The sequence below is a fragment of the Pinus tabuliformis genome, chromosome 1_2 (genome assembly GCF_031772625.1).
Source record: "Pinus tabuliformis cultivar Carrire ecotype Pingquan chromosome 1_2, CPIR1, whole genome shotgun sequence".
NCBI classification, from domain to species: Eukaryota; Viridiplantae; Streptophyta; class Pinopsida; order Pinales; family Pinaceae; genus Pinus; species Pinus tabuliformis.
This window is the reverse complement of record NC_142298.1, coordinates 1,039,732,387-1,039,757,563: the sequence shown is the minus strand read 5'-3', so window position 1 is coordinate 1,039,757,563 and position 25,177 is coordinate 1,039,732,387. Positions and strand designations below refer to the sequence as shown.

Sequence of the window (25,177 nt, the reverse complement as noted above, 5' to 3'; positions counted from 1 at the left end):
TTTCCCTTGTGATGGGTCAACTAGAAGGCCTGCGTTAGGACATGGAGATTGTTTAGGCAGCTTCGCAGGTAATGATGACGAAGATTGGGAATTTAGACTAGAAGGTGGAGAACTCAGAGGAGAAATATGAAATTGCAGTAGTGTTAGTGCTGAAGCAAGCGTTTGGTGTTGGGGAAGGTGGTGACAATGAGCAAGCTGGGGGCAACCAGTGGGCTCCCTCTTTGGAAATTCAACATGTGGCTGCCTATAGTGATCCTGAGGACATAGGCCAACAAGAGGAGGTTGAAGCGACAAATATGGAAGAAGCAGAACAACACGTACCCAAAGAAGATGCTAGTTAGTATTTATATGTAGTAGTTAGTCTATATATGTAGTTTTTTGATGTTTTGCAAATATGTAAAGTTTAATGGTGTCTTTTGGCGAGCATATAAGCCAAATGTTGTTAGAAATCTAAGTCAGAAACCTTTGAAACCTCTCTTCCTCTGGTTAGAGCTATTTTGGAGGAATATAGAAATGAAACTGCAACTGAATGTATTGGTTCTGGCCAGATTCTAGCTTATTTAATAGAAAATACCTGTTTCTTTAAAAAAAATTAGAACAAAGGAGAGATGATGAAGATCTCAAATTTTCTAAAATTGCTATCTATACCAAGTTAGTTTTGGGAAGAAACCTCAATGGATTTTATCATAAATCTACCAAACTATGCAGGAAGAATGTCTTCATGGTAGTAGTGCTGGATGGACTCCCGAAGTTTGCCCATTTTAGTAGAAAATCCACGAAATTTTGATTTGCTAATATAAACTATCTGAAATGTAATTTCTTTTCATATAAACACATAATTTCTCTACTGAAAATTTGTTGCTGAATAGGAACAAAAATAAATCACAGTCACATAGTAGCAAAACACAATTGTTTTTCTAGGGAACACAACTGTGGAAACTCTCTGCTTGTTTTAGAATTTTATTGATGGGAAAAATTGAGCAATTGATCTCTTACAAAATACAACTGTTTCAATCTTAAAGATACACTTGTCTTTCCTGCTTGTTCTAAGTTTGAAACCCTTGCAAGATTGCTGATCTCTACTTCTACCAATCTGTGCACAAGCTTCTCTTGCACACTCTTCCTCTCACAAGCTCTAGACACAAACTCGAGCTTCCTATACTTGTACTCACCAAAACAATGATTAAACATGTGCCTTCGTTCCTCCTTTTAAAGGCAATTCAAATGGCGAATTAGTGAATTTTCTAATTAAAGAATGATTTTGTGGTTGATTGAGTTAACATGAGTTGACTGCTCATGCAACTCATCTTATTTCAAGTCAACCTCTTGAAAATCAATCACTTGCGTTTTTCCTCGATTAACTCACACTAGAAAATCAAGAAATCGACTTTCAATTTCAACACATCAATTAATTGCACCCTAACTCGTCATAATTTTTAGGGACTAATTCCTAAATTATAGGAACTCGTCCTAAATTATAGGGAATCTCCTAATTTTTAGGAACTCATGTCATGCACAAAAAGGAATTCGCTCCGGCTCCTATGATTAAGGCACAAATCAAGGAACCATTTTCTTGGTGATATTTTCAACACTCCCTCTTATCGAGGAAGGTGTTCTTGGAAGAGCTTTGTCCACCTAGATCTATCTTCAACTCTACCAAGTTCTCCGTTGTTGCAACAACTCTCTCTAAACTAGAAGACTTTCCTTCTTTCTTTTGCAGAACTTGCTTTGAAGAACTGTTCTTTCCCACCATGCTCCTTGAGTCCACCACTTTAGTCATAAGTGCCATGTACCTTGTGTACCTTGGTGTCTGCTTCTTGATGCCGAGAGACTTAACTCTCTTCTGATCTCCCTTAACCAAATCCTCTGCCCACTTGGATCGATCTCTCCCTATATTCGAAGTATCTGACAGTTGACTGAGTAGTTGACTCCACTCGCCCTGGGCTATGGTCACCACTATCCTGCTGGTCAGTCCCAATTGCCAACTAGCTTAGAGTAAAACTGAGAATATTGGCTAAGTCTCCATCTTGAGAGCTCTATCCTGCTCTTGCTCAACCACCACATCTTTACTCTAAGAATTGCTTGCCTTGTTGCTCAAGGCTATACTTGTCTCCACCTGTAACTACCGAAACAAGATTCTGTCTCAATCTTGGAACATAGAGAACATCTATGAGATGAAGAGGATTACCTGACTCCCTCTAAAAATTGATAATAACAACTCCTCTAGCTGCATACTGAACACCATCTCCTAGATCAATCTGAAACTGCATGTCCTTCTCCTTCAGGTGGCTGAAACTCTTCTTATTCTCGGTCATGTAGAAGGGTGCTCCTTGAACACTTTGGCAGGTCTGTTGCCTCCTCTTTTGCTCATCACTGCAACTCTGCTACTTCATATTGCTTGCATCTCTAACTATCAAATTTGCCACTATCAATCTTTATTGGTTTCTCCAAGAAGACCGAACATAAGCTACTCAAACTTCCCACTAGTTGCTCTCTTGCTCCTTCACGATCGTCAACTCTTAGGGACTTCCAGGTTGCCCACTAACAATGTCCTCTGCTGCTCCAAAGGATCACATTCTTAGGGTCTTTTTCAAACTGCCCTCATATCAATGAGACACCTCCCTGCTTTCACTGAATTAGGGCATCATGAAACTGCCTCCTAACAACCCATTAGCTCCTCAATGAACGCTGTACATGAGGTCTTCTTTCACTGCCCACTTACAACCACTTTGCTGCCTCAAGGATGATTGTCATAGAGCTCCATAATCAACCCTATTAACTGTCACAAATATGCTCTTTGATGACAATACTTAGGGCATCCAACCAACCCTCTCTCAATCTTCAATTCTGACTGATCTAGGCATTACATGAATTTTGAGGTCTAAAATGGGCCTCCTAAGAAAAATGTACAACCAAAATATATTTTATAAGAACCAATAGGATTCAAGATGATGATGTCAACCATGGGGGATGATTCACAATTTTTGGAGTAAAAAAGTAAAACAATTAAAAAAAATAAAATAATAAAACTATTTTTTCAATTCGTATTTTCAACTTATATCCCTAAAGTTTTACTCAAATTTCGAGCAGGAGTACTCGTTGGATGCAAAATTTAATTCCTCATCCAAAAAGTACCCATGTTGCATACTTTCAATGTACCCTGCTGCATGGAAAATGAGAAATACATAAAAACACATGATTGCAATCACGTTTTTCATGTATTTTGCATTTTCCGTGTAGTAGGGTCCATTGAAAGTATGCAACATGGGTACTCCTTGGATGAGGAATCAAATTATGCATCGAACGAGTGTTTCCACTCGAAACTTGAGTAAACCCATAGGGAGATAAGTTGAAAATACGAGTTGAAAAAATAGTATTTTCCTTTTTTCCCTATAAAATTTGATTATGTAATCTAATCTTATTTTATTATTTCCACTATTATTTTATAATTTCCTTAGGAGGCCCATTTTAGACCTCAAAACTCCACTAATGACTTTCTAGTCAGCCTGCTTGACTTTGATTTTTCACGTCAAGTATTGTACTCAAGGCACACATAAGACAACCCACTCAACAATACTTCAACACATCAAATCACAGTCCTTAGGGTTTATATCAACAATACATTGACTGTCCTTTTGCCACTTCAAATTGACAGTATTTAGGGCATATTTACATGCTGTCCACAACCCTATCGAAGCTGAAATCTGTGTGCTGGTCGATTTTGTTCACTACATTGATACCATGTAGAAATTCCCCGAATTTCTGATACGCTAATATGAACAATCCGAAATATAATTTATTTTCATATAAAAACATAATTTCTCTACCAAAAATTTGCAGCGAAATAGGAACAAAAATAAATCACAGTCACACAGTGGCAAAACATGTTTTCTTTTTCTTTTTCTAGGGAACCCAACTGAGAAAACCCTTTGCTTGTTCTAGAATTTTATTGATAGGAAAAACTGAGCAATTGATCTGTTACAAAATCCAAAGGACACATTTGTCTTTCTTGCTTGTTCTAAGCTTGAACCCTTCTAAGACTTCAATCTCTGCTTTCCTCTACCGATCTTTGCACAAGCTTCTCTTGCACATTGTTTTCCTCTCACAAGCTCCAGACACAAACTCGTGCTTCCTATTGCTTGGTCTTGCCAACTCGTGCCCACCAAAATAATGATTAAGTATGTGCCTTCGTTCCTCTTTTTAAAGACAATTCAAATGGCTAATTAGTGTATTTTCTAATTAAGGAATGATTTTGTGATTGATTGAGTTAGCATGAGTTAATTACTCATGCAACTCGTCCTATTTCAAGTCAACCACTTGAAAATCAATCACTTGTGTTTTTCCTCAATTAACTCACACTAGAAAATCAAGAACTCGACTTTCAATTTCAACACATCAGTCAACTGCATCCTATCTCATCCCAGTTTCTAGGCACCAATTCCTAAATTATAAGAACTCGTCTTAATTTATAGGGAATCTCCTAATTTTTAGGAACTCAAGTCATGCACAAGAAGGAACTCGCTTTGGCTCCTATGATTAAGGCACAAATCAAGGAACCATTTTCTTGCTAATATTTTCAACAATTTTTGTTTGTGTTCTCATCCTTTAAAGCAAGCACTGTAATTGTAGTGTTCATGTAAACATAAGTTGCTTGGTATAAGAAAATGGAAACACCTATCTTAAAAGGGAGCATGCTAGGAATGTTATCCCTGAAAAATTAGGAAACGAGGATATGCAATATTTATACATATATACATATACATACTAAGTTGTAATGTTAACAATTCAATGCTTTCTTAGGTTATAATGTTAAAATTATACTGAAACTTTAAAAGAAAACATTTAAGTTTTAACATTATATGTTTGTGTGTATGTGTAATATAATTACATTGAACTTCAAAAGAAAGCATTTGAGTTCTAATATTATAATTTAGAATATAAATAGAGGTTCAAGAATAAATGAGCAAGTGCTCAATTTTCCCTTTCTCAAACCTCAAATAGTGGAGAAATGACAAGGAAAACCTCTTTTATAAGATTTTACTTATTTATTTAATTATTTTGTTTAGTTAAATGTCTAGAGACTTTTAGAGATATCTAAAAAAATAACTTAAAAACATAATAGCTAATGAAAAATATTTATTTTAAACAATTATAAAGGGTGAAATTAGGCAATATCTACTTGCCATACAAGCTCACACATGTACAACCATTGACACATGCACTACATTGATACTTGTTGTATGGCGCTTGATATGCGTATCAAGATGCGGTGGTACACATATCCAAGACGTGATACATGTATCACCTGTCTTGATGGACGTATCAAGCACACTTAAATGTATTTGTATAAAAAAACGCTTGATATGGAGGTCGGGGATGTATTCATATTAAAACATTCTTGATGTGGAGGTCGGGGGCCATGTATCCAACAACATAGATTTTAACAATTCTTAAGCTATATAGGAACCCCAAGATTATTATAAGTGAAAGAGGTTCAATTTTCATTAATAAATTTTGGAATGATTTGTTTTCTTGTTTGGGTACTTGATTGGCTCACAGTTCCCCTTACCCTCTCCTTCCTAATGTGATGGAAAAATTGAGATAGTAGATAAATGTTGGTTATCTCCATTTCTTTGCATTTAATAAACAATTGCTTTGGTAGAATGGTGGTATAAGACTTCCATCCTTCATCCAAATGTCTGTGTTTATGACTTTCTATGGGTATCATCCTCCATCCATCACAACACACTTGAGAGGGAAGCTTTATGTTCAAGCTATGATACATGTATCACTTGTCTTGATACACGTGTCAAGCACATTTAAATGTATCTGTATCAAGTACGTTTGATATGGAGGTCGAGGATGTGACACCTAACACCTCTCTTGATACACGTATCAAGTGCATTTCAATGTATTAATATTAAAACATTCTTGATGTGGAGGTGGGGGGCCACGTGTCCAACAACACAAATGTAAACAATTCTTAAGCTATGTAGGAACCCCAACATTATTACAAGTGAAAGAGATTCAATTTTCATTAATAAATTTTGGGAAGACTTGTTTTCTTGTATGGGTATTTGATTGGCTCACAGTTCCTCTTACCCTCTCCTTCCTAATATGATGGAAAAATTGTGATAGGAGATAAATGTTGGGAAGGTTATCTCCATTGCTTCGCATTTAATAAATAATTGTTTTGGTCGAAAGGTGATATAAGACTTCCATCCTTCATCCAAATGTCTGTGTTTACGACACTCTATGGGTATCATCCTCCATCCATCACAACACTCTTGAGAGGGAAGCTTAATGTTCAAGCTATGGTAATCACAACTAGTAGTGATGAGAGGTTCTCCAATTGTTGAGTGGCAAAGACGTGCAAAAGAACGTTGTAGTGAAAAGCAATGTTTTAAAACTCCGACTCTGGTTCGGAAACAACCAAGGGTTGGCTCCAACACCGACTCCAACCCCGACTCTATATCGACTTGGCTGGTTTGATTAATGACTCGGTCGTTGTAAAAAATACATTAAATGTTGATTTTTTTATAAAAAAACATAATTTTAAAGATTTTTATTCATGTTTCCAAACACAAAGCTTTAGAATATAGAGAGAAGACAACCTATGATCGAAGTAGGCTCATGAATATATCCATTATATCAAAATGGCACCTAGTCCACTGTCCAATACAAAGTTCATACTTAGCCACCAATGCCAGGATTCTTTTCTGCCTTAGCCCAAGGACAATCACTAGACTACAACAACAATAATACCAATTCTTTGCAACCAATCATAGCTTCCCAAATGATAAGCCAATGAACTGATCAACAAATGTCTTCAAATTTGTGCCTTTGCTATAGGACGACCTATCTCATGCTTCTACCTAGACTGTTGGAGATGATTTCAAGAAATTTGCCCCTAATGAAGTCTCAAAACCATTGATTTAATTCTAGTAAAGCTCCAGAACAATCAGAGGTAAATATGTATCTATTAGTCCATTGCCAGAACCTTTGCTTTATTAAAAACATTGTATGGCTCAATGCATTGTTTCAGTTTTCTAATTCATGCCGCTAGGATAACCATACTTCGACCTTTTAATTTTCAAAACTTTCTTACAGTGATAGATTACTTTAGGGTCATAAATATGCAATAAACAACAACCCAACCGTTGATATGTAGGAGGCGGAACAACTTTTGGCAAATGTGCTTCAAGATTTTTTTCAAAGCGCCGAGCCAGCCAGGTTGTTACCAAGCCGGTCGGGTTGTTACTGCGCCGGTCGAGTCGATGACTGGCTCAGTCGGCTTGGTAACAAACCCAACCAATCGTTCCATTTCAGCCACCAAGCTGACCCAGCCAGGCATTGGCTCGGCCGAGTCGGATTCGGCTCGACTATTTTTTAAAACACTGGTGAAAAGTATTTTGAAGTGGGGGATTGGGTACTTTTCGATGTTGCAATTGGATAAAATGGTGTTCAGTATGTTTAAGCAACAAAAATAAGACAATAAACTAGCAGCTAAGTGTTATGGTCTCTACAAGGTGTTGTAGAGGATGGGAATTATGGCTTATAGATTGGAGTTACTTCCTTCATGTGCACATTCAATCTTCCATGCTTTTTCTTTAAAGAGACAATTAGTGACAGATCCTAGCTTAGAGTATTTTGCCATAGCTTGACGAAGAGGAAAATTCATACTAGACATTGAAACCATCATTGAAACATGTATTCAAAATCTATTGACTAGAGCAATTAGTAAGTACCTAAGAGTGGAAGAACCTACTAATGGTGGAACTGGCTAGGGAAGATGAGATCTTCATATAGAAGTATCTACATTTAATCAATAATGAAGGCAATGCTTGTTTGAAGGGGATGGATATGTTAAGCCTTTAACTATAACTCATTATTATTACATAAATTGTTGTTTTGCTCGCTTTAATGCGTTCAATCCATTGGTCTCATATATATACATTGAGGATATCTATTTGAGGCAAAGACTTAGTTGTTGACTTGGCAAGACTTTGCAAATACAAAAATACCTTAAGATATAACAAACTTTGTATTTGAATATTCATCAATATTGAAGCCATTTGTCTCATATACATTCATGTTATTTATTTGAGGCAAAGACTTCGCTGTTGACTTGGCAAGTCTTTGCAAATACAAAATGACCTTAAAATATAGCAAACTTTCTGTTGGAATATTCACCAATACTGAGAGGGGGGTGAATTAGTATTGGACACTTAACAATTTTAATCATATCATGCAAACATTAAACAATTAACAATACTATTCAACAATGCATCACATCATAAACAATACACGATATTTTTAGGTGGAAGCCCCTCCGAAAGAGAAACCATTGAATGCTTTCTAATATATGTCTTAAAGAATACATCAACAGTAAGCGCCAACTTCCAAGATTCTCCAGCAATGTCTGGAAGGAGGCTCCAACCCCCTGGTTTATTAGCTCCAAACTAAAAGGATGCGCTAACACCCTGCTTTTATAAGCTCCAATTGAAAGATGCTCCATCACCTTGATTTTTTCAGCTCCAAATGAAAGGATGTTGCAACCCCTTGCAAACTCCAACTTGCCCTAGCACCACCCTGCCACCCTACTTAGCAAGCCACCACTTGCCTTGAAGGCTCTGATCTTCAATTCACCACAATTGACCACATATCATATATTTAAGACTGGATACACTTTGCTCAATATCAATATAAACGACATCAAACCAATCTGCTAACTAGAACAAGGTCATCAGGAACAATAACAGCTTTCTCTGCTCACGAAAAGGATCAAAACCCAATAGCACTCAACACTTCCTGCTCAACAGACAAATTTGCTATTGCTCATTATGTATATCTAATGTCAAACCCTAGCAGCATAGAGATAGATCCTATAAGCAAGACTTTCTGGTTACCAAATCAACTTAGTTAACCATGGCAACTTCAATAGTAAACATCTCTTCAATAGTGTCTAGCCTTGATCTCCATCTGCAGAACAAAGTCTCTTCAAATCATAGCAATAGTAGCAAGAATCATTGGTGATCAATGTTTAAGTGTCATTTAAAACAAGATAACAAACCCTATTGTCCACAAATTTCAATAATTCGCAGCAGTACTTAGCCCTTTACTCAAAAGAAGCTCCAAACCCTAGTTTTATCAATTTTGCTATGATAAGGACTTTTCAACCAAACCTTAAGCAACAACATAAACATTTGTTTGCAAGATCCTTGTGAGAGCCTTCTTGTAGTCGGTCTCATTATTAACAACTTCTTTGTGAACCCCAGATCATTACAACTTACAAGTGCAACAAATATGTGGTCAAATTAGCAAATACTCAACAATGACATCAAGAGCATATTTTGTGATTCCTCTCATATCAACACCACTTTTATTCATCTAGACATAAACCCAAGATAAAACAATCTCTGACTGTTCAATAATACATTCTCGCAAACATCAATGCCTTCACAATATACTTGGAAATACACTTCCTTGATGAGGGCCATATTCTGATCAATTTCTCACAAATGATAGACATTTCTAGCCATAAGGCCCACAGGATTATTGACAAGAAGAAGTTAAATTTCTTACTATATTAAACAGCCAATTAATAGAGTAGGCCTGCCACCTTTTGGAATATACTTCGAGAAAAATGTAAAACTAGGCACTAAGAATAGTGCATATTGTATAAGATCAGATCCACATTTGTTTTCACAGATAATTGCTTACTAGTCTTATTGTTTTCTCTGTATGCCATTAATGTCCCATCAATTTTGCCTTTCAAATAGGCCTTAGGTTAGGCCTTGAGTTGGCCAAAGAAACAAGTTTGCTTTTTAGTCTTCAAACAGAGGTTTGAAATCATACCTCAGGTGGCCGAAGTTATGCCTTCAATCAGACCTTGAAACTATCTCAAACTTAGCCCTACATAGTCTTAATACAACCTCAGACATGACTGAGTATATTCCTTAGGTAGCTCGAACTGCCTCTAAAAAGGGGCCAATCTAAGCTTTAAATATGCCTCAGATAGCCTGAAATAATTCCTTAGAAGGGGGTCAATGATCCGGATCTCTCAGCTACTAGAATTAACCAAGATCCTTTACTTCTGTGATGTTAGCAAAATTGCATGTGAAAGAGTATGAAAAACCACATGTGCATATTTCAAAGGAGAGGAAACATAAAGGAAGCCATCAAATCAAAGAACACACACAACGTGATAATGGAGTTCACCTAGTGTGGGTTACATCTCTGAGCCTGGTGTCAATAGTAGGGAGGCCTCTTCATTAATTGCTGCAAGATGATGATGAGTACATGATGTATTCTTTGTCAATACAAGGAAAAACTCCCTTAACTAGAGCGACATGTCTCTCCATTAGACGCTCTCTCATAAAAATATTAAACTCTCACATGAAGTGGCATACAAGGATCCTCAAACAAAGTGGCAAACAAGGATCTCAAAATCAAATCATCTTAACAAAAATCAAAAGAAGACATGGGATCAATGTGTCTTATATCTCCATTTTTGGGGACGATCTCAAAATTCACAACTCCACTGAGGAAATGGACAACATGGTTGAATTCCTAGCGAAAAATCGTGAAATTTGACTGTAAACTTGACCTCTTTCTGACTCGGTCAAATTTGGGCTCTCCTCGAGAATCTCAAAGATTCCTCAAAGATTCTCTTATGTGAGCTGATTGAAATTTGGGTACTCAAACAAAGAAATCAATCACACTATCACGTTCCTTGCGAAAAATTGAGAAAAATGAGTATAAAGTTGGCCTAGTTCTGAAATTGTCATTTTCGGGCCCACTCCAAGGAATCTTTCAGATTCCTTGCAGATCCCTGTGTCAAGGTTCCAACTTCAACATTTTGCTCTCGAAAAATCTACTCCTCAGACCAAAAAATCGATCACGCCATCAGACTCCTTGTGAAATTCCGGTTAATTTGAGTATAAACTAGGAATGATTCTGCCACTGTCAAAAATCAACTCCAAGGGAATCTAAATATTCCTCCAAGATTCCAAATCAAGGTTCCACTGCCAGGTCAAGGTTCCAATGAACTGTGGTCGGTGCTCGTGGTTCCTTTGCTCTCCTCAACTGTCCATTGGGCGAATGAAAATCCCACTTTATATAAATTTCATTGAGTGATGATTCCAAAGTTGGCCCATTAGGTTGTTGGCAATTGGGTTTGCTGTTTCGGAGCTCGCCTGGGGTCAAACCCCACGACTCCCACATGCGTACCAACTTTGGTGTTGGTTTCTTTTTGGTTTATGGCGATCAACCATATTATATATGGTTATTATGTTAATGAAACCCCCACGCTGTTATGTTGCCAGTTAATATGGCTAGAATCAACCATATGATATAATAAGTTTTGACCACCACCATTTATTTCGTGGGTTTTGTTTTGGTTAAATAATAAGCATTTATAAATATGGATTCGTTCCCATATTTTTGCCCTTTTGTTCAACCATTTTTAATAACCATGGCATATGGTTATATAATAAACCTTTTTTTTAATATTTCTTTTCTAATGAAGTTTGTTTTATATGAATTTTGTTTTTTGGATTTTTTTAATATTTTTTTGTTGGTCTTTTCTGTAGGGCAAGGAGCTAATGATGGAGTGTCATGTGTCATTGGTTAATTGGCTATTCAGTTGACATATATGCTTGATGGTTTCCATTTCCTGTGTAACTTTGCGAACTTTTGACGATGATAAGTTGGTCATATGGACTCGGATTTGAGCGTTGTTTGCGCCACCAAATTCAAAACGACAATATCTATGACTTGGACTTAGTTTCATCGAGTTGTAGACTTCGAGTTGGACATGGATCAATGGAAATTCGATCTCAGAAAGGGCCGAAATAACTTCAGATTGGCCTTAGTAGTAGCCACAAACTAGGCCGAGATTGGTCACAGAACATGCCTTAAACAAACCTCAAAAACATCCAAATTTTGTCATAGATAGACTACATGTTTTGTGGATTATGCTAATAATTATTAACATCTATTTAAATGAATGTGCAGATAGATCTTTTGGGCTATTTCCTTCTGAGACTGAGCCTGAGGGTAGTGGGAGGGGCTCCACAATTGCATCTACTGATGTTATTGGGAGGTCATCATTTTTTGTTCCACGAATTGGACATGGAGCACAACCTTCTATAAAGTTAGTAATTAAAAAAAGAAGCAAGAATAGACAAAGTTATGGGGAGTTGTCTTTACTTGAGTGACTTAACTCTCAACATCACCAAAAACAATCCATTTTGGCAAACAATGTGTGATGCTATCACTGTTGTGGGCCCAAAGTACAAAAGTGCTACATGAGTAGTTGCGGGGGCCAATCCTGTAGGTAGAAAAGGACATCAAATTTAGATTGGCGGAGTTGTAACAGTGATGGGAGGTCTCTGGATGCACAGTGATGTCTAATGGATGGATTGATAGGAAGGGTAGGACCCTTCTAAATTCCTTGGTATATTGTCCTAAAGTTACCATGTTTATTAAATCAGTGGATGCATTAACACATAATAGATGCAACATTGATATGTAAGTTAGATGGGTTTGTCTAAGAGATTGGTCTACATAATGTGGTGCAAGTCATAATAGATAATGTGGCTAATTATGTGGCCATTGGCAGAATGCTTCTGGACATGCACCGCTCATTTTTTTGGACTCCATGCGCAACACATTGTATCAATTTGATGCTTGAGGATATGGGGAAACTCTCCTTCATCAAGGAGGTGATTGATATGGCTAGGAGCATCCCCAAGTTCATATATAACCATGCTTTTGTTCTTAGCCTCATGAGGAGATGCACCAGAAACATGGAGTTGCAACGTCTTGCAATCACACGTTTTTCCACCGATTTCATTACTATTCAATCTTTGCTTCAATGTTAGTTTGAGTTGAAGCCACTGTTTATTTTTGTCGAGTGGCGTGATTGTAGATATAAGAGAAGATAGGATGGGAGAGCCACTGCAAAATTGGTGTACACGGACACCTTTTCGCAAGGAGTATAAGAAGTGTGCTCAATTAGCACACGTTTTTCCACCGATTTCATTACTATTCAATCTTTGCTTCAATGTTAGTTTGAGTTGAAGCCACTGTTTGTTTTTGTCGAGTGGCGTGATTGTAGATATAAGAGAAGATAGGATGGGAGAGCCATTGCAAAATTGGTGTACACGGACACCTTTTCGCAAGGAGTATAAGAAGTGTGCTCAATTAGTGAACCTATAGTAAAGGTTTTGAGATTGGTAGAATATACAAAACATTGGCATATATTCTATTGATGAAGCCATTTGGATATCTATTTTGTGTTCTTGCAAACTTGCTTCTAGGATTTTGATAATATCCTTGATAGTCATCCTTGGCATAATCTTTGCAATCCCTAGCCTTAATGCTCAATTTCAGTACATGAAAAACAATACCCAAAAAATATATGAGTGTACCTAGATGAGATGTCTTGTCTTCATGATCTTCTGAAGACATTCTTTCTTGGAGGAGGATCAATCTTTTGTTGTTCCTTGATTACTTCAGATTTTCTTCTTGGACCAACAACACTTTCAATCTTCTTCTGTCTTTCACTTTGATTTGGCCTTTGAAGGATTTTGCTTTCAGGTTCTCTTCAGCCTTGCTCTGAGGGGGCTTGGAACTTGTGCCTTCATTGTTGAGATTTGTAGCTTGGGAGGTACTCCAAGCCCTAGAGGTCGAGGATTGGAGGTTGGAGGCTAGAACGCCATAAAATCACTTTGTGGGCTTGAAACCCAAGGTGTGGGCCTTGCACCCAAGCTTGTGAGTGTGAATCCATGAGGAGTTTTGGACATGTGATGATTTCAGGTGATAGAGGATCTCGAGAGCAACCGGGAACATCAAAAATCACTCAAATCTGAGGTCTAGAACTTGAGATAGGAATTTTTTTATTGTAGTTATGGGTTAATGTGGCACCGAAAGGAGGTCAGTTTGATGTGTTAGAGTGCCACAAGTTATGTTTGTTTACATAACATGATTTGGTATAAATATGGGAGAGATGAGAGGCATTTCTCTACATCCCAAGTACATTCAAACATAAGAAATATACTAATTTGAGGCAACGAGCTACAGAAGGATAGGACAAATTGGTTTGACGATTGTTTGTGGGTAAATTTTCTCTTTGAGGTCCGAATTTGAAATAGAGCAACCTGCATGAGTTGGTGACATTTCAAGGTTGTTTTGTGAATGTTTAATGTGGCATCTTCCTCTTCTATGAGCCATCGTCCCTATGTGGAGTAATTAGACTAACCCAAGCTCAGTTAGGGCTGTATAGGAGGGCCGTAAGGCCTATAATTTGTGCCTGGAAGAGTGCATTGGAGTCTGTGTTTTAAAATTCGGCGGGACCAAATCGGATTCGGCTGAGTCGGCCGAGCCGGAGCCCTGGTCAGGCCGGCTTGGTAAAAAAACCGATTCGGTGGTTAGTTTGTTACTGAATCGATCGAGCCATTTTGAGCTGGACCCTTGGCCAGTTTGTTAAGGTGTTGTGGTTGGTTGATGGGGAAAGATTGTCTATGGGCTTCATTTATGAGGCTATGGATCAAGCAAAGGAGCAAATAAAGGCAACATACAAGGATAGAGTGGCTAACTATGGGCCCATTTGGGAAATCATTGATCAAAGATGGAACAATCAACTCCATCACCCTATACATGCAATTGGGTTTTTTCTGAACCCAAGGTATCATTATAAAGCTCTGGAGGTAGAAGCTTCACTAGGGAGGTTAGAGATGGATTGATTGACTGGATTGATCACATGGTCCCTAAGGAGAGTGATCAACTGGAGATACACCAACCACATTGACTGCATTGACCGCATGGTCCCTCCTTGGTTATGTGTTTTTGTTTTGATCTCTATATCATGTATGTATTGGACAATGCACTGGGTGCCATTTTGATATAATGGATATATTCATGAGCCTACTTTGATCATATGTTGTCTTCTCCCTATATTCTAATGCTTTGTGTTTGGAAACATGAATGAAAATCTTTAAAATTATGTTTTATCATAAATAATAAATATTTAATGTAATTTTTACAACAATTGAGTCATTGAAATCAAATCGGTCGAGTTGATACCAAGTCGGAGTCAGTGTTTTAAAACATTGACTTTGGGATGGCAACGCATTAAAGGATGAGATTAAAGAAAGGCGACCACAACTATAGGGAGGTCTGCGTTGATGTTTAGAAAGGCTGACATGGACTTATGTCAAACCCTAACCAGATCATATAAGTTGCAGCAGTGACACATCAACCCAAGGTATGTATTGGTATATTTGAGTTGTTTGTTTGCTAGGTGCATGTAGGTCCTAAATAGGACAAATTTGGAGGACTGTTAGAAGCCCTAACCAGTGGGCAAATGCTACAATGGTGTTGGGTGCCTAGATTTGCACAATAGCTCCTCTATTGCAGAGCAAAGGGAAGATCTGCGGAGCTCTAGTTGGATGATGTTGAGCAGATCTGAAGGACGTGTTTGTTGGTGTTGTATTGGGCATTTATGGTTTGTTGGAGGCTAGCGTGATAGTGCTCAAGTTGGAGCCCGGTGTGCACCATCTTGATGGACTAAGGTGGTTGCTAGAGTGGCAGAAGAAGAGATCAAGGGATTGATAAGCTAGGAGGAGTTTTGAGTAGCCCTAGACTTGCGTGTGGAGGACATCTACAATAGAAGATGGGCAATCCTCCTAGCCCCGTGTTCATTGTGAAAGATGGACATCTTGTTGAGAAATCTATAGGGTAGTAGTTAGGATGATTTCTCTTTCTATGATAACTGCTTGTGATGTATTTTTACTTTGATTTTTTACTTATTAGCCTCTTTACTTATTATTTTGTTCATCTATCATCAAACAACTACCAAAACAAGAACAATAGTACACAAGAACACAAAATATATGCTGCAAGGCAAGGCCAAAACCTCTCCACTTGAGAGGAAAACCCGTAAATCTCCTCTTTTTATAGATTCTTCAATTGACAAAGTTTAAGAACTTTAGACCAAGACCAATACCCTCCCAGACCAAGTCCAACCTCTCCTAACGATGTGCATCCTTTATCCAAGTCAAACCCAGTGAAATCTCTAACAACAGCACAACTTCGACCCCCCGACTTCAGAATTTTGACCTCTACTGCAGGTCTGAAATTTTCGCCCCCTTGCAACTGCAATTGCATCCACACGTGTGAGGAAAATTAGCCTTCCAAAGCCTCTTAGAAACTTCGCTTGCCTTGCTTCCTTGTCTATGGCTAGTAGGTGACCTATTAGGTCCTTCCAACAACTTTGATTGTCTTACAACAGATAGAGAATTTCGACCTTAAAGAAACAAACCCTTACTTTCCTCCTTCGCATGTGTGAGAGAGAATTAGCCCAGAAACAATCTTTCTTCGTCCTCTTCCTTCTTCGCTAGCCTTTCTTGGTCTTCTCCTTTGCTTGAATGAGTGAGTGATGAGTGAGTCCAAAGGAGGTCAAGTTCCCTCCTTTATATAGGCCTCCCAAGGTGGACATGGCTCCTCAAAATAGGATGACTTCTCAACTGCCATGCCGACTTGGTCTTGAAGGGTATTTTGACACTTCTTAATATAGAAATAGTTTTCTTTACAAGTTACAATGTGCCTGATGGGGTCTTCTACTTATAACAATGACTCTTTTGACTTCTTGACCTAGGACAAACCCTAAAAGCACTCAATGGGTGCTTGACCTCTAAAATAAAAGACTTTGGCTATGAAACCCTTGCTCCAAAAATAACAATAATAATTTTTCTTTCATTCTACAAAATTCAAGAATCAAAAGTACATTTCATATTTATAAACACCGAACCTAGTTACACATTTTTTAACACATTGGAGCAGCGCAGGAAGTCTATAGTGCGCTAAAATCCCTGAGTAGCTGAGGAGCAGCATTGGGCAGATGAGAGTTGTTCACAAACAGAGTTGTAAGCAACTCAACAAGAGTTTTGATGTGTTGTGCCCTTGATCGAATAAAGCACAACTAGTGAGCAAATTGGATAGCCGAGGTTCAGTGGCCAGATGGACTTGGAGCATTGATAGAGGCCAGTGCTATAGATTGGGAGGTAAAGGACCAGGGAGGTATAGGGTACGTCCGAAAGGAGTTGTGATTGCAAGCTACGTCAGCCAGATGGTCAGAGTATCTTGTTGAGGGTGGATAGGTTGTTGATGGACTGGCATCAATCCCCAATTTTGTATCTTTGTATCAGTGGATGTATGAGGGGCATAATCCCTGGGATGGGAGGTCCTAGATTGTTGTATTATTCAGTTTGACTAATATAACAAAGGTGGGTTGAAAATTTGTCTATATTTGTGCACGTGTGATTTACTGCTGTTTATATTCTGTTGTGATACTTGGTTTGGTAGTGTCAGTGATTTAAGATTCTATCCTAGACACCAGTATTGTGGAAAAAGAACATTGATTGCACAGAGATTCACTTGCTTTCATTAGGTTGGTTCTTCAGGGAGATGATCTCTTCTTCAAGTTTTCTTTCATGTTGATTGAAATTTGCTTCAAGCATGCTTAAGTTCTAAGATCTTTCCTTGAGATGACTTGTCAAAATGCCTTCTCTCCTTCCTGCTCTTGTAGATTAATACTTAAGCAAGCCACTTCTTGTTGCTTTTCATTAATGACACGATCCTTCTTTTCAACATTTTGCAATTGCTTCTTTTTCCTTTCCTTGAGCCTGTTTGTTTCATCTAGAGCAGGTATAGGGTACATTTGAGAGGAGCTGTGATTGCAAGCTACATCAGCCAGATGGTCAGAGTATCTTGATGAGGGTGGATAGGTTGTTGATGGACTGACATCAAGCCCCAATTTTGTATCTTTGTATTAGTGGATGTATGAGGGCCATTATCCCTGGGATGGGAGGCCCTAGATTGTTGTATTATTCAGTTTGACTAATATAACAAAGTTGGGTTGAAAATTTGTCTATATTTGTGCGCGTGTGATTTACTGCTGTTTATATTTTGTTGTAATATGTTGTGATACTTGGTTTGGTAGTGTCAGCGATTTAAGATTCTATCCTAGACACCATTATTGTGGAAAAACAACATTCATTGGAGGGAGCTTCACTTGCTTTCATTAGGTTGGTTCTTCAGGGAGATGATCTCTTCTTCAAGTTTTCTTTCATGTTGATTGAAATCTACTTCAAGCATGCTCAAGTTCTAAGATCTTTCCTTGAGATGACTTGTCAAAATGCCTTCTCTCCTTCCTGCTCTTGTAGATTAATACTTAAGCAAGCCACTTCTTGTTGCTTTTCATTAATGACATGATCCTTCTTTTTGACATCTTGCAATTGCTTCTTTTGCCTTTCCTTGAGCCTGCTTATTTCATCTAGAGCTGCATCAAGTTCCTTTTGATTTTGAATAACTTCCCCCTCATACTTCTGAATAGATTTTTTTATTTGGCTTGCCAAGATTTTTTATTTCTTTTCTGCTTTTTCCACCTGAAGTCTTAGGAAAGCAACTTCTTCGAGTAAATGATTTTTCTTCTTTGTTTTTTCAGATCATTGAAGGCATTGATTAATTCTCTCTCCATTTCCTTTTCTGCTTCTTCTTCATTGTTGTTAGGTTCTTGGATTTGATTATCTGCTTTATTTGAACTACGATAATCATTATCTTCATCTTGACGTGCATCCTAAATAGAGATTTTGAAGCTTCTCCCAAAGCTTCTTGTCTAATGAGCATTGATCCACTTTGGCTTGCACAAACTCTGACAAACCACTTAGAATGACATTCATGGCTTTTGAATTGCACCTTATTGATTCATCGGTAGATGTGTCTCCACAAATAATTGAAGGGCATACATCATATCCAAGAGCTCCCAAGTAGTATTTCATTTTGTATTTCCAAAATTCATAGTATGCTTCATCGAAAAAAGGAGTTGGACCAACCTGATTTTCTTCATTCACTGTAATAGGTTTTGAAACTATTGCAATGCCAGGAACTTTCTTTAATCGTTTGGATGTGTGCTTGGCTTTCCCATCTCTATTCTCCTGAGATATATGCCTTTCAATTGTTAGGTTGCAATTGAAGGAACCAACTCTAATATCAGTATTGGGCACTTTTTAACAGTTTTAATCATATGATGTAAACATTAAACAATTAACAACACCTTTCAACATTGCATAACATCATAAATAGTACACTAGAGATTTTTAGGTGGAAACTCTTTCAAAAGAAAAACTACTAAATGATTTTTAATATATGTTTTCAAAGATTACATCATCATGAAGCTCCAACTTCCAAGAAATCGGAAATGTAACGAGTTTTGGTCTTCATAATTGTTGTACTCATTTCAATATGTATCTTATGTAACAAACAAAAGAAGAAAAGAAAAAGTTATTATTTTAAAGCATGAGTTTCATGCTCTTTATTGATGGTCTTCCATGTAAAAGCATGTTCTTCATGCTTCTAGGGTTTGTTAGGTCATAGGATATATTGTCATGGGTTAAGAGAGTCAACATCATGTTTATAAGAACCTTACAGGAAAAATATATCTTGTAAAAGTATTGTTTTGAGTGTAGAAAGTCCTGGAAACCTCCAAAGTACAAGTTGGCGTTGGCAACTTCAAGTCAACCTAAAGGAGGGAATTCAACCCCTTGGAAAGGGTGTATAAAGGAACAAATTCAACCTCATGTGGGACTCACTCACCAACAAGTGTGTTCTTCCAAGAAAAGGTTCGATCTAAGGCAAGAAGAAGCAAGGAAGGAGGATTGAAGGTCTAGAAGGCAAGAGAAATCTATGAAGAAAAAGAAATACTTGTTTTTGGGCTCTATGGTTTCTGTAGCTACATAGAAGGTTGAAGCTGCAGGGTCGAATTGCAGGAGAGTAAGTTGCAATATTAAGTCGCCACAAGAGAGAATTTTTGTCTTGACCTCGTTCACCTTGGGAGGGATTTTCTTACTCAAGGAAGGACTCTTGAAGAAGTTGGATTAGGGTTTTTGCAACGACTATAAGGCCAAAGTTGCAGGACAGATTGTAGGATGAAATTGCATGGTCGAAGTTGTAGATAGAAGGTGGTTGATGCAGGATTGAGCTGTGATAATCTGAAGGGCTGACTTGGTACTTGGAGGACTTGTTCTAGGGTTATGGTTTTTGTTGTCCCATTTGAAGCAGATTCTATAAGAAGAGAAGAGTTTCTGGGTTTCCCCTTGGAGGGGTTTTGCCCTGGCCTGGAGCCTAACTTTTGTGTCCGTTGTTATTTTGCTCTTGATATTTGTTTGATGAAGATCTAATAAAGAAACACAAGAAGAATAATAAAGTTCGCTAGAAAGTATAAAGGTTAAAGAAAATAATTGAAATTAATAGCTGCCACATTGCATTTTTTGAACATAAGAGTCTCCAACAACCACCGGAAGGAGGCTCCAACCCTTTGTTTATCAACACCAACTGAAAGGATGTTCTAACTCCCTGGTTTTTCCAGCTCCAACACCTTGGTTTTTTAAGCTCAAACGAAAAGGATGCTCCAAGCCTAACTTTTCTCACCAGTGTTAAAACCTTTCTCACCATGCCACCCTAGAGTGTTCTCAGGCTCCAACCTGAAGGAAACTACACTCTCCTCCTTGCACCACCCTGCCACTCTACTCGACAAGTCACCACTTGCTTTGAAGGCTTTGACATTTAATTAACTGCAATTGACCACGTTTCATATATTTTTAGACTGGATCCACCTCTGCTCAATATCAAAATACATGTATTTGATATCTCTAATCAGATGCATGCGTAGATCACAAGTTAGAATTAATAAAAGTCACTTCAAAAACACTGATGTTGGCATCAATGACAACACCAGTCAACACTATGTGCATAAAAAATATCGCTGAGTTTGATGGCAAGTTTGTGGTGAGTGTTAGCAACTCTGGTGAGTGGTGAGTTTCAAAGGTGAGTACTTGTCCCAGCCAAGACTTGGTAAGATTTGCATGTTTTAGTTGGGTTAAACGACACTGCATTTGATATATTGTAAGAGGAGGTTGCCTCCACGAAGAGGCTTCGTATTATTCAAACTCTTTCACTTGACTCAAAAGAGAGGCTGTGAAAAGTTTCTCTAGATGAATAAAACTTAGTACGTGGGATCTTCAATGAAATTTGACAAGCTGTAATAAGATTGCTAGCTGGATGTGATTTTGTGTGGTGATACTGGTTGGGAAGTTGCTGAAGGACACTGGTGTCAACTGTCCAACCATACATGTGTTTGACATCTCTAATAAGATGCATGTGTAGATCAAAAGTTAGAATTAATAAAAGTCACTCCAAAAAGACTGATGTTGGCATTAATGACAACACTATTCAACACTATGTGCATAAAAAATATGGCTGAGTTTGATGGCAAGTTTTTGGCGAGTGTTAGCAACTCTGGCGAGTGGTGAGTTTCAAAAGTACTTGTCCCAGCCAAGACTTGGTAGGATTTGAACGTTTTAGTTGAGTCAAACTAAACTGCATTTGATATATTGTAAGAGGAGGCTTCCTCCATGTCATTCAAACTCTTTCACTTGACTCAAAAGAGAGGCCATGAGAAGTTTCTCTAGATGAAGAAAACTTAGTACATGGAATAATGTTTCATGAGAATTGACAAGCTGTTATAAGATTGCTAGCTGGATGTGATTTTGCGTGGTGATACTGGTTGGGAAGTTGCTGAAGGACACTGGTGTGAAATGTCCAACTTTACATGTATTTGACATCACTAATCAGATGCACACGTAGATCACAAGTTTAGAATTAATAAAAGTCACTCTAAAAAGAGTGATGTTGGCATCAATGACAACACCATTCACAATATGTACAAAGTATTGCTGAGTTTGATTGCAAGTACATGGTGAGTGTTAGCAACTCTGGTGAGTGGTGAGTTTCAAAGGTACCTGTCCGAGCCAAGACTTGGTAAGATTTGCATGATTTAGTTGAGTCAAACTACACTGCATTTGATATATAGTAAGAGGAGGTTGTCTCCACAAAGAGACTTTTGATCATTCAAACACTTGAACTCAAAGAGAGGCTATGAAAAGTTTCTCTAGATGAAGAAAACTTTGTGCATGGAGTCTTTAATGGGATTTGACTAGCTGTTATAACATTGCCAGCTGGATGTGATTGTGTGGTGATACTGGTTGGGAAGTTGCTGAAGGGCACTGGTGTCAAATGTGTAACCTTAAACGTATTTGACATCTCTAATCAGATGCACGCATAGATCACAAGTTAGAATTATTAAAAGTCATTCCAAAAATAACTGAATTGGATTTTCTGGATTCTTAAATAGGATGGAGCTACATGTTTCTCTCTTTAATCAGAGACATTTACAAAAAGAATGCCTAGTCAGTTGGATGAATCACTATGACTATGATCAAGTGAAACACGCATCCGGAGCCCTGCTTTTTGATGATAGCCTTCGATTCTGTTTTGTCATTCAATGACCTTGTCTTGCTTCATATTTAAGCTGTATCTAGGGACTGCTATTTTAGTCAAATCGTTGCGTGTAAAGTATTATTTATTTTGCGTCATGTTTAGAGTATGTATATAATTGCAGACCAGAAAGAGTATCCTGTTTTCCTATTGAATGAACTTATAATCAAATATTCAATTTGTATCGAGGGATGTTATCTTAGTTAAATTGATCTGTAAAGTAAATATTTTGCATCAATTGATTTGTATTATTTATTTTGCATAATGTTTGTAGTATGTATATAACTGCGGGTCAGAAAGTAGTACCCTGTTTTCTTGTTGAATGGACTTCTCATACTCGAATCAAATATAATAATAATATTGAAACTGTATCGAGGGATGTTATCGTAGTGAAATTGATCAGTGAAGTAATATTTTTTCTACATCATGTTTGAGGCAACCGTGTTTTCTTTTCCGTGATCACAGCTACCGTTCATTTAACCAACATTATACCTCTAGTATATACTTAAGTTTTTTGTCTCAGTCAAAGAGTTAATGTTTTGGCCTTCAGCTATGTTCGCTGGCGTTCCAATTTCGAGAATCTACGAAATAGAAATTGTACATTTAATGTAATTTTGAATGTAATCGTACTGAATATCATTTTCTTTGGATGATTTGTGTCATTTACAATCTGTATTCTTTGAGATTGTTGAACATACTATCAGTGGAGCTAAATGCTTTTGTGCAAAATCTCCTGCAGAAAGTTCAAGAAGGATCTCATTAGTTTTTGGCGTTTATCTTTTGCCCGTGAAAAGAGAGGCACGCAGTTAAGAATGTGGGAAATAAGAGTCACAAAGTGTTGTAGCTAATAAATAGATATTATCTCTTAGGATCGTCACATTCTGTAGCGGCTGGACTTCTTGTAATTGTTGTTTTTGACACTACTTGTTGAAGAATCCTTTTCAAATTTTGTTGCCTTGGTGACAGTCCTGCATATATTTTGCAAGTGCCTCTGCATTTTATGGTTAAGCTTCGCCCCCTGAATAAAAATTGAGATAATGTTCCGTTTGAGTCACCATTTATCTGGAGAAACTCAAAATCTAGACGGGAAAAATAGTTACTTGTATGAAACAATATCGTCTGATTGTTTCATTGAGCAATCGTGTGATTGATATTGGTAAAAGATCATGTCTTAGTTAATTTTGTTTTCTGCACAAGTTGTGTATTTGACAGCATTTCTTAAATTATTTTCTCTGATGGTTCTTTTTTTATGCTTACAATTTTCATAGCTTGTGAGCGTTTGATACCGTTTTGAAAATGACGAGACAGATGTGTAAACATGACCCTATTTGTAGTGGATTCAATCATTGTAAAATTTCAAATGTTTATCAATGGTAGCAAATTGTGTTTGAGAGTTAGGAGCCATGCTTTTCAGACAGGGAGACTAGGAGCCTAGCCCCCTCACAATACAGCAACGTCCATATTACCACGCAGCCCCAAAAAACGCAACACAACACCCCCCACAAGAACTTGACCATACCCCAGCCCACGCAATCCCAACCGCTGTTAGGCACGCTCCAAACCACGCCTCCAGTCCAACCTGCGCTGTCCCAACCTGTGAAAACAGCAACACAAGCACCAAAAACAAAACAATAATAGTGAACCTATGTCAAAAAAAGATAATTTGGTCATAAATTTATCCAACCTTCAACTAAATGAACACATCCTAAACTTATTAAGAAAAGGATTAAATTTCTCCATCACACCATGCAAGATCCCTGTTGAAGACATTCTGTGCAATATTGAATATGGCATAATGAACCTTCCTGAAAACATAAAAGAACAAATCAGGCAAGACTGTTCCATCACTCTTAGGAAAGCAAAACCCCCCAAAAGCAATGTCAGTGAACAAGAATATCTAGCTCTCAAAACCTTGAACTCCAACCCTGATATTGTAGTGTTGAAAGCAGACAAAGGAGGAGCCACCATCATCATGAACAAAAGTGACTATAAAACAAAAATGCTAGATCATCTAAATAACAATGGCTGCTACAGAAAACTCAACAAAAACCCATTAAACAAGATCTCCAAAAAAGTATGCAACCTAATAAAAACTAGTAAGATACAAGACAACAAAAATCTCATAGTCAACAATCCATACACACCGAGAATCTATGGAGCCCCCAAGATTCATAAAGAAGACATCCCTCTCAGACCAATAGTAAACACGATTAATGGACCTACATACCATCTAGCAAAACACCTAGCCAAGAAACTAAAACCGCTAGTAGGAAACACAGACTCTTTTGTCAAAGACTCAACCCAATTCATTGAAGAAATCAAGAACATCAAACTTGATCAAAATGACATTTTGGTTAGTTTTGATGTCACCTCTCTATATACCAATATCCCCATCAATGATGCCATGGCGGTCATCTGCAAACTAACAGATCCAGACACATCTAAGCTCATAGAAATTTGCCTTAGGTAAACCTTTTTTAGCTTCATGGAAGATATTTATGAACAGACGTGTGGAGTTGCCATGGGGTCGCCCCTGTCCCCTATTATTGCCAATTTATTTATGGAGGACTTTGAAAACAAGGTCCTTATGACTGCACCCCTAAAACCCTAAACTGGGAAAAGATATGTGGATGACACATTCATCATATGGCCTCATGGAAGGGAAACTCTAGAAACCTTCAAACAACACCTACATAGTTTATCCCCTTCCATAGAATTCACTATGGAAGTTGAGATCAACAAAAGCCTCCCCTTCCTTGATATCCTCATCACTAGGAAT

General features: G+C 37.7%; 1 protein-coding gene across 1 annotated transcript in view; it reads left to right on the top strand.

Annotated features, from left to right (window-relative positions):
• LOC149209687 (uncharacterized) overlaps positions 1–23,648 on the top strand; it is an 88,405-nt gene extending 64,757 nt beyond the window's left edge. The window contains exon 4 of the mRNA XM_089396467.1: positions 23,138–23,648. Coding sequence (XP_089252593.1) covers positions 23,138–23,161 — 24 coding nt within the window. The 3' untranslated portion in view covers positions 23,162–23,648. The remainder of the gene's footprint in view (positions 1–23,137) is intronic.
• Positions 23,649–25,177: the final 1,529 nt, after the last annotated feature.